This window comes from Gymnoscopelus microlampas, assembly GCF_963454915.1.
Source record: "Gymnoscopelus microlampas genome assembly, chromosome: 16".
Taxonomy (NCBI): domain Eukaryota; kingdom Metazoa; phylum Chordata; class Actinopteri; order Myctophiformes; family Myctophidae; genus Gymnoscopelus; species Gymnoscopelus microlampas.
Genome location: NC_139953.1, coordinates 23,172,952 through 23,188,847, shown reverse-complemented (window position 1 = coordinate 23,188,847; position 15,896 = coordinate 23,172,952). Strand labels below are relative to the sequence as shown.

The 15,896-nt window shown below is 44.2% G+C and overlaps 1 protein-coding gene across 2 annotated transcripts in view; it reads right to left on the bottom strand.

Annotated features, from left to right (window-relative positions):
* Window positions 1-2,344: 2,344 nt before the first annotated feature.
* Window positions 2,345-15,896, bottom strand: part of LOC311063802 (pleckstrin homology domain-containing family G member 1) — a 50,033-nt gene continuing 36,481 nt past the window's right edge. For both annotated transcript variants that reach the window (XM_084083406.1, XM_084083405.1), the window contains exons 5-16: window positions 15,152-15,198; window positions 13,036-13,186; window positions 12,056-12,187; window positions 10,884-11,066; window positions 10,493-10,588; window positions 9,636-9,722; window positions 8,940-9,060; window positions 8,771-8,832; window positions 8,289-8,480; window positions 7,738-7,857; window positions 5,699-7,583; window positions 2,345-5,496 (exon numbers count right to left, since the gene is read on the bottom strand). In XM_084083406.1, the coding sequence (XP_083939532.1) occupies window positions 4,529-5,496; window positions 5,699-7,583; window positions 7,738-7,857; window positions 8,289-8,480; window positions 8,771-8,832; window positions 8,940-9,060; window positions 9,636-9,722; window positions 10,493-10,588; window positions 10,884-11,066; window positions 12,056-12,187; window positions 13,036-13,186; window positions 15,152-15,198 (4,044 nt within the window). In that variant the 3' untranslated portion in view covers window positions 2,345-4,528. The remainder of the gene's footprint in view (window positions 5,497-5,698; window positions 7,584-7,737; window positions 7,858-8,288; window positions 8,481-8,770; window positions 8,833-8,939; window positions 9,061-9,635; window positions 9,723-10,492; window positions 10,589-10,883; window positions 11,067-12,055; window positions 12,188-13,035; window positions 13,187-15,151; window positions 15,199-15,896) is intronic.

The window sequence follows — 15,896 nt, the reverse complement described above, 5'->3', positions numbered from 1 at the left end:
AGCAAGTTGCTGTACTCTGTCCGCAACCCTAAGCCATCCAATCCTATCAAAATGATCAGGGGTTAGATGGGTTTTGTAGTTGAGGCCAAGAAGTAGCCTTACAAGTTTGTTTTGGGATGTTTGGAGCCTTGTTTTTAAGGCCTTGGAGGTGTTGTGATACCATGAAGTACATGCATAATCGTAATGACCTTGTATGAGGGCCACTGCAAGAGTCTTCAGAGTCTTCTTACTGACTTTACGATCAATACTCCGCAAATAGCGTGTTTTTTTGTGGACCGTTTTGATCGTTTTTTCAGCATTTTTGTCACCAGAGAGGTCAGCCTCCAAGATAGAGCCCAGGTAGGTAATTTAGTTTTTTCTTTTGATGATATCATCACCCGCTTTGATCGTGAAGCTCTCTGCCTTTCTGAGGTTAGGAGTGGACCCAAAGAGGATGCATTCCGTTTTGCCCAGGTGTAATGAGAGCTTGTTGTCGGAGAGCCAGATGCAGATCTTGTTGAGTTCAGAGCTGAGAGTTTTCTCAACCTGCAGCCTGTCCCTGTCCGAGACTAGCAGGGCCGAGTCATCTGCGAACAGGAACAGGTTGCAGTCGCAGGCTGACGACATGTCATTCACATATATCAGGAACAGTAAGGGTCCTAGTATACTTCCTTGGGGAACACCACAAGTCACTGGGAGGGGGGGGGGACTGGGTGCCGTTTACTTCCACCACTTGCTCCCTCCCTTCCAGGTAGGATCTCATCCAGTTCACTGACGTGTCATCAAAACCTATTGCTTTGAGCTTATTGATCATAATTGGGTGATTAACGGTGACATCCCCAGCCTTCGTTTAATTCTAAAGTCATGGTTTTATGTTAATAGGAAAAAGAAGAAAACAACAAATAAATAACAGCACATACATACATACATACTACTAAATAGTTAATTAATTCAACCAGTCCAGTGCAGTAATTTACCGATTACCGAACGATATTCCATTCAATGATTTAAAATTGATATCATACAGTAACTATTTAGCAAAAAAAAAGAAATCTGTGTGGTCAGTGCAGTTTTTTTAAGGGGAAACCTTAATATTATGGATATAAATAAGTAAACACAGTGATTCTCTGGCAAATACATAGACATTGATTGTATTTGAACACATTATGGATAAACTCGCACCTTATGAACCACAGAGATTACACACATTTATCGATAGACCAAGTGTAGCGATATGGAATGGAACATTTATTAAACTCCTCTTTCTCTTTTTACTTAGTATCAATACAATCAATTATTTGCATTGCAAAACATTACGATACAAAGTCAAATGATACTTTATTTTACTGTTTACATATCGATAGAGTTGGATCGTTGAAATTAAAATCGATGCATCGATACAGTTACTGTATCGTTACACCCCTAGTACCTACCTACCTACCGTTAGTATGACTGCTCCAGTATCAGCCTGTACAGTCTATAGTGTACATTGCAGGGCTATATTGTATTGCTTTTTATAGTTATATAGTGTACATTGTATATTGCACATTGTTTTTTAGCTTTCTTCATATGTATATTGTAGCTTATCTATTTATTTTCGAGTAAATAGTAATATATGGATTTAATACATGGAAATGTCCCATATTGCTTCAGTGTGATGCACCAGCCTTACCTTACCAAAACAAATTCATTATAGGCTATGTGCAAACATACTTGTCAATTAATAAAACAATTAAGTGAAATAAAATTGAAATAATTCCGATTCTGTTTATATCTCAATAGGTTGAGATACTGTAGGACACATTTGTTTTTTTAAGTCCTTGAAGTTGTTCTCACCGGAATGACTTGTGCTCCCCTGGGTCAACAGTAAATACGCGAGACTATTATAAAGGTATAACTTATAGATGAATATTTTAACACAGAATAATCTCTATTCAACCATTTTACTCCAAACGTTTCTAACGCACATAAATAAACCTTTTATAGCTTAGAATTATTTATTATGGTGCTGTCTGCTATTGGAGAGTGGTGCTAATCAGTTGTTTAATTGTCCCCATTTGGATTATGGAGTAAACTATCACCAACCATAGGTATTTATTCATTGTTAATTCATGATGAAAGCATCATGATGTTTGGGCCAGTACATGTTACACTATGCAGCCTTTGAATACTTAGGATGCCACAAAAATATGGTTGTTTCAACATATATCTTCAAAAAATGTGTCACTGCACAATATGACATTATAGTGAAGTTGATAAATCACAAATGCATTGTGTTCCCTGGTGGCAGTTGGATGCTCAATCAGATGTAATATTTAGAAGAATTTCTATATTCAATGGCAACATAAACTGACAATGATTTTAAACTTGAATTTATTTATTACCTCCAATACATTGTGTACTTGAGAAATGACAACTAGGCAGTTAAAAAAATACAGTACACTTAACTTAAAATTAAAGCATTATAAAGCATACCTATGGCATACAAGAATAACTTTCCTAAAATGTACATCTTTACAAAGTGTTTACAAGTAAAATGTAAATTAAAAAAGAAAGAAAAGTGCAAAAAAGAGTCAATGAAGACTGACAATCCCCACCAGTGAAACAGAGGACCAACACGTACAATGAAAACATAAAAAGAAACATACTTCATATTCTTAAGTTGTCTTTGATGCATATTTCTTGAACTGAACATTAGACGGTGAATTGTGCATTTCCAACTTTGCACGTATCAGGCTGAAAAGGAACAAACTTATTAAACAGTGTGTGATAGAAAACAAACATTTTTGATAATATTCACAGTATTTTAATTAAATTTGGCAAGTGCCCCTGCATCCAAATAAAAACAGCCTTTTTTAATAAATAGATTTTACTTTCATTTACAAACTGTCTGTGGCTTGTGCTAACAGTGAAATGGGGCTGGGATCCGTTCTTTCAAATAAATAAGATGTTTTAAGTGACTTGAGTTTTAAGTTCAACATGAACTATTTCAACAAGTGTGGGTTGTAAATACTGGGTTTACTTCAAGGGGAAATGAAACAACTAACGTGTGTATGTGAACACTATTTAATTTGATTGAGAACCAACTGTGACTTTCTTACGAATTCTAAAATAATAATTCAGTCAATCAGGGATAGTGTGTATGCAATATCAGTAGTGTGACAGTAGGGAGTGTCCCGTTAAGTAAACAAAAGTAAACAAAGCGTTAAGTCTATTCGTTTGAGTTTGGAAAAACAAAACAAAAACAAAAGTACACCAAATACAGTACTGTGGTTTAACTTATCCTCCTTAATGTGTTCCTCTGTGGTGGTCCCTGTTAAAGGGCAACTCGCCGATTCTTTTTACCTGAAACATGAAAATCTGACATAACACTTCACCATATGTTACATAAAATGTGGCATTTTACATACACTGTTGGTGGCATTTACCAGTGCCTAGGGAGACTTTCAAGACACAGAACACATTGAATGCTTTTATGTCAGATTTTCACATGTCCTCCTCACAATAGAGACAGGTTAAACAATAGGTGAAATCACACTTTAAAAACAAAGTAAAACAAATAAAATGTGACGAAGCCCCAGACCAATTTACTTTAAAACAAAAAGTTACTTGATTCAAAATAAATATGAAGGCCTACCTCTGCTTACCAGATCTGAAATATCAACATCTTTTATCAATTTTAAAGCGTGACACCCTATGGATGATGGAGGTTAGAGAGCAATACCATTGACAACAAATAGACTGTGGGTCTATGCTTTGTACATGCCCATTGTTAGTTATATTCAATCGAGAGGATCTCATAATAACCTAAATGTTTTTTTAATTAAGTTGCATTGGTTGTTTTGCCATTATTGCCGAGCTGTAAAATAGATTTTGCTACATTTCTATCCTGAGTAGCAAACTGCAGATTTCTCAAGCTGCCTGTTTGAATTGTTTGACAGTGTTATAACATTTAAAATGCTAGCTACCACTGAAAATTAGACAGAAGGAGCATCTCTCTTATACAGGTTAAGATTAACTAGCAGCGTAAAAATGCTTAAAATAACCTCAATTGTAATTTAAAAGGAAGGGGTTGTTTCAAAATCGAGGTACACTGGGGTCAAACTTTGTTAAGGAGACAACATGATCCAACATCAGTTGAAGAGGAGGACTGCAACGTTTTTTTTTAACCCTTACTGTAATTCACACAGAAGATAGTTGACTCTGGAAGTGCTAAGGCAGCTCACATGCAGGATTTGGCATGTGCTACTCTGACCGTATGAAGGTCAGGCAGTAACAGTATTGCATGTTTTATTCAGACAGAAGCCATGTAACAGCAAGGATATGTAACAATGCAGGCTTCTACATATAATCTGGCAGCACTCAAAGGAATTGCTCTGGATCTGTGCTAAGAGGGAAGCATCACATTTGTGCAGTATCAGTAATTAGTAAGTCTTTTGTATTCTGCTGTGTTAGTAATGGTACAGGAATCCAGGCAGAGCTGCAGAGTCCCTTTTTATGTAATATATTGTATTATTGTTAAGCTGATACAGGTTTGGCTTTCACTTGGTCAGGCGAAGCTGCTGGAGCTCAAACAATGGAACTTGTCCCTCAGTGATTGGACAATATTGGGCTGGCTCTGCTGCGGCTCGCTCCATAGGTATTTCTCCAGCTGCTTCCGCTCCAGAGAGCTCAGCGGGTGACAGGAGTGTGCTGGCGTGCATGGCAGACTCTGGGACTGCAGGACGAGTCCGCGGCTCTGAGCTAACACGGCCAGCCCGTTCGGCTCCCTCTCGTCCTCGGAGCGGATCTCCACGTAGTCATCGTCGTCATCGTTGTCCTTGAAGTTGGCCAGGTAATTGTTTGTGGCCGTCAGCACAGCAGAGGCCCTGTTCAGCACCACCACCTGCCGACTGTCCTGCAAGGTGAGCTCGGGCTGCCCGTGGCTGGACCGCTCCGGGAGGCTGCTCTGTCGGCCCGCACGGCCCAGACTGGGGGTGTGGAGTCTCTCGCGGGGCAGTTCCGTAGCAGTTCCAGTGAGGATCGAGCCAAACCGGCCGCTGTTGTCCACCTCCTGCTGCCGGTCGCCCAGAGAATTGGCTGACTTACAACGATTGGGGGAAGTCTTTGCGTTGGAGGAGGAGGAGGGGGCATTAAAGGATGGATGTCTTTTTATGGAACTGTACACGTGTTCCTCTTTGTCGCTGGGCGCCGGCATGCAGTCGCTCCACCTCTGGGTCGGTGGCGTGGTGGGAGGGGGAGGGAGGGCAGGGACGGAACAGGAGGGTGTGAGTTTGCGCTGGGGGGTGGAAGAGGCACGGGCTTCCCCAGCCTCACTGGGCAACGACATGAAGCTGGCAAGCTCTCCGTTGCTGTAGGTGGAATGGATCCAGTCCTCCTCCAGGAAGGACTCAGGCATGGAGGTAGAGGAGGGCAGCCCTGGGAGGCTGTCTTGTTGAGCTGAGGACGTCTGGCCACCAGGAGGGTCCTTGAACACCACCTGGTCATAGAGCTGGGAATACTCTGCTATCCTGGCACCTGGAGAAGCAAGAATCACTTTAATTCTTAAATATTAACTTTAGATAAACAATTTAGTTGAATTGAACAATTGAACATTAAGCCGTATCTTAGTCCCTCAAACATATCATTGATTATTTAATTTTGAGAACCAAACACAAGCCTTAATAAGAAGTTAAAATGTGTATATTATTGCGAGAAAACCGTATGTTTTGAAATCTACCTATGGCTGCGCCTCCCTGCTTCTTCTCTTCTAAGATGTCTGCCAGGTCTTTCTGCTTCTTCTCAGCCCTGCTGGACCGACTGCAAGGGTCACCTGGGTCCATACTCCTCATGCGCAGCAGCTGGTTGGTTGGCTCCATACTCTTCATGCGCAGCAGATGGTTGGCTTTTTTGATCTTCTGGCTGTACTGCCGCGCCATGAGGAACACACGGTTTTTGGTTTTGTCCATGAGCTCCTGGGAGAAGTCCACGGAGTCACCCAGGAGGAGCGTGGAGGACGCCAGGGGTGAGTCCAGACCCGCCAGTTCCCCAGGAAACAGGCTATGGAAGTCCCTGAGGGAATTCTCCTTCTGTGGGGCGACTGGGGGACACTGGGGAAGCTCCACCAGATCTTCGTCCTCCAGACGGAAACTGCCGCTGCTGAGGCGGGCCAGTCTGTTGCGCATGCTCTTCACTGTACCGGGTGTGACGGGCTGCGGAGTGGGAGGGAGACAGCTGTCCTCTCCTTCCACAGTGCCTTCATTTAGGGGCTCAGGGAAACTGATGACTGGGATGTTGAAAGTGGGCATAGTCGAGATGGGCGGGGGAGCAGGTTGATGTGATGGAGGACTTTTGGTTGGGGAGCTACGCGCTTGTGGACAAACTTCAGAAGTTTTCTTGGTAGGGCTGCTCTTGGCTGCAGGTGCCTTTTTTGGCGACTCGCTACTGCTGACAGGGAAGGCAGCAGGCAGCCGGTCTGCTTTCTTCTCGTTGACCTTGATGTAGTTTTCCAGGTCGTTCCAGATCTCGTCGACCCGCTCTGACATCTTGTCGCCGGCGTGTGAACGCTGGGAGAATGTCTCTGAAGCAGACGAGGAGGAATAGTCTGGTTCTGACGAACACATGACAGGATGAGAGGGGTCCGTTTCCTCAAAGTCCCCGAAACGGAGGCTCTCCTCGGACACGAACCCTCCGAGGCTTTCAGTCAGGTCTGGTTCAGAAGCCAGAAGACTGTCCCTCTGTTGTTCCTGTTTGTTCCCGTCGATAATTCCCTTCAGCTCTTTTGGTGGTGGTTCCCTGAAACATATGGTGTCATAGATGTTCTCCTCCTCCACTATCTTGAGCTCACATGTCCCAAATGGTTCCGTCTCCTGTGTGGAGGACCGGTTGCTCTCCGAGGAAGTGTCCGGTTCTATCCTAGACTCTGCCGCCTGGACCCCTGGAACATCATGTACCCCTCCTGTCTTGACCGTGGAACCCTGTGTGTCTTTAGAGGTCTCCTTTCGCGCCTGACGCCCGTCATGGTCCCTCCTGATCAGCCCCATACTCTTTAGGTCCTCATAGCTGATGTTGTCGTAAACATTTTCAATATCATCTATCGTGAGCTGTTCTGCAGAGGACGACCCAGATATCTCGTTGCTGGATGATTCGGTGTGGATCACTTCAAGGTCGGCGAGATGGGGCTGGCCGTCGTCAGGGCTCTGTAGGTTATCGGTTGCCTTCTCCCCTGCGCTGCTCGCCCTCCGCAGAACTCTGCCCCCACTGGGCGGCGGGTCTACCTGCACGGTGGGCACTTGCTCCCCTTGCCAGCTGCAGGGCCTGGCCGACCTGGGTGAGGAGGTGGCCTCCGATGGCGCAGGGGGGCGAGGGGGCGTCTCCGGCTCCATTGCACTGTGCTCGGTGGGCACGAACATCTGGTAGATGTCCTCTTCCTCGTCGTCGGGTTGCATGGTGCGCTGGCGTGTGGGGAACATGGCCCTGCGTGCACTGTGGTCAGCCCAGATGTTCCTGACCGACTGCTCGCCTCCCGGGACTATTAAGGAGGGATGGGGGGATTCCGGAACTTCCTCCATCACATGAGGAGTCCTGACTAGTGGCGGGTGGTTCACTAGAGTCTCTCTTGCTCTCTGAAAGGAAGAGTGAAGAACATCGGAATGAAATTACTTGTTACAGTATGTGTAGTTTATAAACAGACATCATAAATTAAAATGTGCAATGGTAGAAACTGAATGTTACGGATATTTTGCCTGGTGATGATCAGGCATATACCAATATAGCTACCTGTAGGTCTGAGGGACTCATACTGAAGGTCTTCCATTGGTCTATGCTATCTACAGATGCCTGAGGGTTCAGCCTCTTCCTGCTGCCCTTGCCAGGGACTCGCAGCCTCTTGCCTCCTCCCTGGAAAACAGAGTTACATTCTTAACAACAGAAACACTCCTTTTAAGAGACTTTACTTTATTTGTTCATTTGGTCAGGACAATGCACATTAAACTTGATTTATGTATTACATACACATGATTAAGTGTAAATATGCCATATTTAGCCTAAGCTCATTTCCATCCGTAGTCCCCAAAACATTAACATTAACATACAGACTTAACAATAGAGATAAATAGATAACAAAACACTCAATTACATAAACATTTTAAGAAGGCGTAACTAGAGTATACTGTAACAACTCTACAAAATATGGTCACAAGTCCGGTCCTTTTTTTAACCATTGTTTTAGTTGACCCTTGAATGTTGTGGGGGTGGGGTTTTCCCTTAGTGTAACTGGACTTGGTCAAAGCCTAAATGAGTCACAATCATTGTGGACAGGCTTGACTCACCAGGCCACTGTCGTCTTCATCGTCAGCGTCCTGCTGATGTGGCTCCTCCCCTTCTTCTCTGTCACTCTGGTCAAAGTGGTCGCCAGGGTCCAGGGACTCCTGTGATTGGTTGATAAGGCTGCGGCTACGGCCAATAGTGCCCAGAGCCAGCTGGGACACCGGAGACAGCAAGGTGGCACCAAGACTCGTCCGCTGTAGAGGAATGAGTTTACAGCATTTTGAGAGACATTATACACAATATATAATACTATATGCAGTCTGCTAAATGCCTGTATTGGAAATATATAATAAATGAGTGTGTGTGTGTGTGTGTGTGTGTGTGTGTGTGTGTGTGTGTGTGTGTGTGTGTGTGTGTGTGTGTGTGTGTGTGTGTGTGTGTGTGTGTATTGTACATGTGTGGGATGTGTGCATGAGTGCAAATGTTGTAGACTCTAAAAAACCTTGAACATTTCTCTGTTCTCCATTTTCAATTCACAACTCACCTTTTGACCATCTGTGTTGGCACCACTTTGCTTTGGACTCTTCAGTAATTTGGACAGAGGTTCTGGAGGGAAAAGAGTTAGAGAAATGTAATCAGTGATCAATGGAGGTCGGTCACTCTGTGACAAAAAGTGTTCCGTTCTTCTGTTGGAATTAAAGCTGACGTCTCACCCTTCCTGCGGGTTCTACGTGGCGTAGGGCCCTCCTTGGTTTGAAGGGAGCCCTTCTTGTCACCATCAGGGCTGTAGTGAAAACCTGGCATGGCATCCATCTCCAGAATGGCTCGTTTGGCCTAGGGTTTAAGATAATAAGAAATAAATTGAGAGGTGAACATGTGGAACGCCTCAGCACTTCACCACTAGAGGGCACCAGAGTACAGTCTTCAGTAAGCCAAATAATGATAAAATTAGTTTTCACGCATTCCATGTTCACACTGTAAAGCCTTTAATGTAATTACAATGAGCCGCCTCAACAACTTGCTTTGGGCAAAAGTTATCATATTTCCTCTTGGCTAAAAAACAAAGACAACTTCGCCGCAAACATTATACTAATTGTAATGGAGAGTGAAAAAAAGAGTAGGAGAGAACAGAAGAGAAGAGAAGAGGAAAGGACAGAAAGACAGAAGCAGAGAGGAAACAAAAGACAGCAGGTACTACGATAGTTCCAAAATATCCCACTATGTAACCGTTTACATCATCAGAGAACTCCAGCAGAGATGGAAAGTACAGCTGATAAACAGGACCACAATGGAAACAAGTCCCCAAGACTTTTTTGTGTTGAAATGTCTGACTGTACCTCGCGCTTTTTACATTTCTGTGTAATAAAGTATTCAATCAATCAATCAATCAATCAATCAATCAATCTGACCTTGGCTGGGATTTTGGCCGGATGGTTTTCAAGTATCAGTCTCTTCAAGTGTAAGATCCACATGCGCTTGTCCTGCTGTGATTTGGCCTGGGGGCGGAGATGAGAGACCACGACACAACACAAGACAAGACGAGACGAGACGACAGAAGACAACAAGAACGATCATTAGGAGATTAGCTTAGCCTGACAAACATTTGGAACATGCCCATGTGCTTCTGCTCTTCTAAGGCTTCCTTATGTAACACAGATTACCTTTTCAGGTGCTTCAGCAGAAGCCTGTAGTTACGAGACGAGGGCTGACATTAGACCCTAAACACTTCAACGTGTCTGAGCACTTGGCCAGTCTACCCAACAAAGACACACCTGTGAACTCTTGTTCACTATGCTTTGCAGCTACCCATCTACACTAGACCAGTGGTTCTCAACCTTTTTAGGCCGCGACCCCCCAAAATAATCATATTTGAACTGGGACCCCCCCCCCCCACCCTGACAAGCACTCAAGCTTGGAGATTGCCTATTTTCACCTCTTTCTTGTATTATTTGACAATTTGGCCAATGTTTGACCAGTTTTTATTGTATAGTTTATTGATTACTTTTGATGCAGTACTGGTCTTTTTTGAGGTATTAAAAAGGTCTTAAAAGGCCTTAAAGTGTCACTTCACTGTCATTTGGGGACCTCCCCAAAATCATGTGGGGACCCCCCTGGGGATCCCGACCCACAGGTTGAGAACCACTGCACTAGACTACTGCACAAGGAATCACGGTAGGTTGACTGACTTTTGTTACGCTGTGCGCTTGCTTTGTAAGGGGTCTCATTTATTATACATACTGTATATTTAAATATATGCTTACTGTACCTGTACTGTGTGCTGCAGTTTGGGGTTTTTGTAATGGAACACGCTAAAACTCAGTGGCTCTTTAGGGATGACCTCCACCAGCATCAGGTTACAACACTGCAAAAGAGAGAGGACAGGTGGACAGGGTGAGAAAAATAACAGTATATTGTCGCTGTTGTGCGAAAAGCTTGTATGTCCAAAACTTTTCAGGAAATGGAAAAATATGAATGAAAAAAATGAAAAATGTATTTACACACACACTAACTTTCAAAATAAAATAAACAGCAAATAAATAGCAGCCCTACAAGCTCACAGCGTGCTGCGATGCCCCATGCAAGCTTGTAGATCTCTGTAGGTTTCTGCTCGACAGCAACCATATATTTAAAGTGCTCAGTGTTTTCAGTGAACTGACCAGGATGTGAGCCTTGTATGTGTACGACTCCTCTCGCTTCTTGGTGATGAGCAGAAGCTTGTCGAACAGGAACAGGCTCCTCTCGTTCTTGGCCCGCTGCAGCCGGAACGTTCCCTCCAGAACCAGCTCTCCGTAGCCAATCAGATCAGGGCCCTTCCAGTTGGTCAGCAGGCTCTGGATCTCCTACAGAGAAGAAAAGGAGAGAAAGAGAGAGAGATGACAAATTAAAAGAAAGTAACAGATTATGTGGGTGAGATAACATACAGAAAAACAAACGAACAAGATGCTTATATAAAACCAAGATTAAAGTAATTCAACTCGACTGGACAGAAATTACATGCTAAACTAACATTAAATCAAAGGGGTAGTGTGTGCGTGTGTGTGTGCGTGTGCGTGTGCGTGTGCGTGTGCGCGCGCGCGCGTGCGTGCGTGTTCAAAAGGAAGTGAGTTGTACTGCTGGATGAAGGAACACATGGGAGCAATTAATACAAATACAAAAGGATGAACAGAACAAAGGTCAAAGTACAAGGCAAAATAAAAGTGAGGATGAAAATCTAAATAAAGCTCCCAAAAAACTAAACTAAAACACAGAATCTCTTAAAATATTTAGGCCCGCCCATTTTTCCAGACAGACTGAGTAAACGCTTCCACACACATTCCTGTACGCATTTGACCATTCTGGCTCCCAGCTGATAAAAGAAACAAGTTTCCCTTTTATGTGTCGTCCTTATGCAAGACCTTCATTAGCTCTGGTGGAAAACGCAAGGTCGTTGCATAAGATGTGGGGAGGATCAGAGGGACAGGCTAATTTAAACCTGCATTCACTGCTCCAACGTGTTCGTTGGGAGGCTGTATTTTCTACTTTTTGCAAAGATTTTTGTTTCATCGCAGAAATAATTTGAGCCACGGCAAACATTTGCACGTTGAAAGAAAAGCCTCTGAGATACAAAATGAGGGGATTGCTAAACACTTCTCTTGCAATGCAGCGCTAAGCATTGATTCAGCTTAAGTTTCTGTCCGGTTGGATGTTTAGCTACATAAGTGACAAGGCTTGGCAATGACAGCCGGTCAGTTAGTCTGTCTGCCACTTAATGGTAGAACTGACTGAACCACAACACCAACCATTATGATTGTGTGTGTGTCTACAGAGTAGTACAGACGCATTTTAGTACCTGTAGTCTAACGGCGTGCTCGTGTTTTCTCTTCATGTCGTTGATGTGCCAGGCCACTCTCTGCATGGTGTCAATGGCCTCCTGCACCACCTCATGTGTCTCTGTGTCCTTCTCCATGCGGTTGGCTATCTCCTGCACGGCATACACAGGAAGCACACACACACACACACAGAGCAGGATGTTAACACTTACGTATAGAGTAGAAACATGAGTGTGATGTCCTAATTTCCATTAGGATTAGGACACAAAGATAAAAAAGCAGACATGTAAATCATGGGCTTATTTGTGTACACCTACGGAACACACACGCTAGAACTACAGGAACACACACAGACAGGGCACCAACTATTGTCTAAGCATTTGGCCTCTCCACTGTAATCATGTCATGCCCTTGATTACCTTGTAGACCATCGCCTGTACATAGTACGGGCAGCAACCAGAAGCCAGTGAGGGGAACGCAAAATGGGGGAGACGTGAACGTTTTGGGAGGTTGAAGAATGCATGAGAGTGTGCACACGTGTCCTTAATTTCTGTGAGTGGAAAACAATTTGGTTTTGTATCTACGTACACAGTAAAATCGTCAGTGTTCATTTATCCATTTCTAACAAATGTGTACAAAGTGCAAGTAAGTGTACAAATGCAAAAAAAATTACCATTATGGATCCATGTGGTTATATTTGTATACTCTCAGAATTTTACAGTGTAGTGTTTGCATGTCTGCGTGTAGGGGTGGCAGCGGCTCAGGAGGTAGAGTGGTCGCTTGGGAATCGGAAGGTTGCCGGTTTGATCCACAGCTCCCCGCTGAGTTGGAGTCGAAGTGTCCTTGAGCAAGACATTGAACCCCAAACTGCTACTGATGAATGTGTGTGCGAATGGGTGAGTGTAGTGCAGCACATTGCAATGTGCTTTGGATAAAGAAAGACGCTAGATGAAACCGTTTCGCATTTACGTGTGCGAGACAGACATACACACAGACATACGTGAAGCAGTAGGTGGTACTTGAGAATCCTCTGCACTGGCTTGAGCAGGTAGGAGCCCAGGGGTAAGGAGTGCCTCAGAGACTCCTGGCGCTCGCGGAAGAACTTGGCCAACGCCTTGTTCCTCATGCACTCCGTTAACACCGCCACTGACCTGGGAGACGCAAGGAAGAAAAGGATGTGTCAAGACAGACAAAAACAAACCCATTGAAAGTACATACTGTACTGAAACTATTTGATTTCATCTCCATAGAAACCTTGGACCTCAAAGCCTTGAAGAAGAAATCAAACTGATGAAGCATGAAAGGCCCCAACACACACACCCATGTCAAATCTACATCAGGTCCAACAGAGCGTGATGTTTTGATGCTCTATTGAGACTCTATAGAGCCTTGTAAGATCAGAGTATTTAGTGGTCAGTGGATCTGCGTTACTGTGACCTACTGGGGAAGAAAGAGCCTTTTTACTGGAGAGGGGAGGCTGAGTGACCATAGCGTTGTGTGAGTGTGTGCACGCACATGTGAAGTTTGAGAAAGAAAGTTGTGAGCTGTCCAAAAGTTGTCTCGCTTTCTGTGTGCGTGTGTGTGTGTGTGTGTGTGTGTGTGTGTGTGTGTGTGTGCATGTCTAAATTCCATCAGGCTCCACACAGGCCTCACATTGTTCTGAAGGAAACCCGACCTTAAGAGCTCAGTGTGACCAAGATACATCTGCAGCCCCGGCTTCTGCTGTGGCAGAAGCCGCATGCGTGTGTGTGTGTGTGTGTGTGTGTGTGTGTGTGTGTGTACTTATGTGCATATCCTTATGTGTGTGTCTGTCGTGTGTGACCTTGGTGGGGGTCAGCAGCTGTGCGAGGGTGTGGGAGAGGGTCTATCTCAACCCGTTGACAATGGCCCCTTCACACACACACACACACACACACACACACACACACACACACACACACACACACACACACACACACACACACACACACACACACACACACACACACACACACACACACACACACACACACACACACACACACACACACACACACACACACGATCTGCACTCAATTAGTCATCATTAAGTCGTAAATAATGACTTTGGTGTGTTTTGTCAAACTGCCCGCAGAGCAGATCTACTTCAAAGTAGCCTGAAGGGAAGGTGTGTTCTCTGCTGATCAGTCAGCATTGTTATGAAATGCAGTGGGTGTATTTGTGCAAGTCCGAGTTATTGATTAATTGATTGATTGAATACTTTATTCAAAGTATTCAATCAGAAACAGCACGAGGTTCAGTCAGACATTTAGGCTAAAAGGATAACACAAAAAAGTCCTGGGGACTTTCCCTTGTGGTCCTATATATAATTATACTTAGTTGTGCACCAAAAATAGAAGATCTATAAGCTCACAAGGCGTTGCAGCATTGTGAGGCATTATGTGCTAAAACCTTTCAGCATACACTCAAACTTGTGCACATACAGAGGCACACAAACATACAGTATACATGTGTGCAAGCAAGCAAGCACACACAGTAACACACACACTTCAGGCTGAGACACCCACACAGGTGGCCCACAATGCCGCGTTATTCAGACAACGTGAAATAAAACATTAAAGCCTTGAGGTACGATAAAGTGTCAACTATAATACCCATCTGTCAGTGTGTACGCTGTAACTCTGTCAATGGGTCCCGTATAAAAGAAGAGAGAGAAAGAGAGATATAGTGGGAGGGAGGGAGGTAGAGAGACCCTGAGGCATAATCGTCAGTAGACACTTTGACTCCTGTGGAGGTGGCTTCTATAGCATGTGTCAGTACTAGGGTAGGGAGCATTTGACTGTGTAGGGAAGGGTAATGCCGTGGCTCAGCGTACACAATAGGGCTATAATGTGAGACGCTGGGAATGAGGAGAGATCGGGATAGGGTGACAGTGAAGACGCAAAGATTGGGTTTTATGCAGCGGTCACTCTAGACAGGGCACCATATATTGCCCTGTCTAAAGTGACAGGGCAATATAGGAGTAAATGAATGGGCAAAGGTTCACCTACACATTTTCCAATGCAGAAGAGTGAGAGACAGTCAGACTTTGTGTGTGAGAGAGACATACCCTGCCGTATGTACGGTTGCCGTCTTACCGTGGATAGTTGGTGCAGTACTGCGTATAGATGTGGAATTCTTCACTCTGACAAACAATAAACATAGAATTAGTCTGTGCATGTCTATATATAAAACAGCAAACACAAAATAAAAAAACGACAACTGAAGAGTTAAGGCCTTTTAAAAAAGTTGAGCGGGGAAAGCAAGATGACATGAGAGCGTGTTACATCCACTTGCGGTAAATCATTGCATGTTTGAGCTTGCATTTGCAAGTGTGTCTTGTTGTGTGTGTGTGTGTGTGTGTGTGTGTGTGTGTGTGTGTGTGTGTGTGTGTGTGTGTGTGTGTGTGTGTGTGTGTGTGTGTGTGTGTGTGTGTGTGTGTGTGTGTGTCTGAGAGAGAGGTTGTACATAATGTGCTGTAAATGTTAGGTTAGAAGTTGTATGCTTGTATATGTGTGTTCACGCATGTGCATACTAACCTGACTGTGTGAACCAGGCTTTTTGGATCTGGTTGTGTCAGGTTATGTGCATACTACCTTAAATACCATGTGTAAGCCTGATGAATCTACAGTCTATGAGCGTTGTTTTGGTGAATGGTCGCTTATTCCATGTTTTGTTTACAGGTCTACACAGTTCCGAGCCGGCAAACAAAGCCACCTCTCTCTAGCATCGGGGCAATCGGTAATTGAAAGTCCACCCTACAGTATAAGCTTATGATTAGCCCGCGTCCCTACCTTTAAGGTTCTGTTGCTCCCAATAGTCCAGAGAGCTGGGATTAAATAT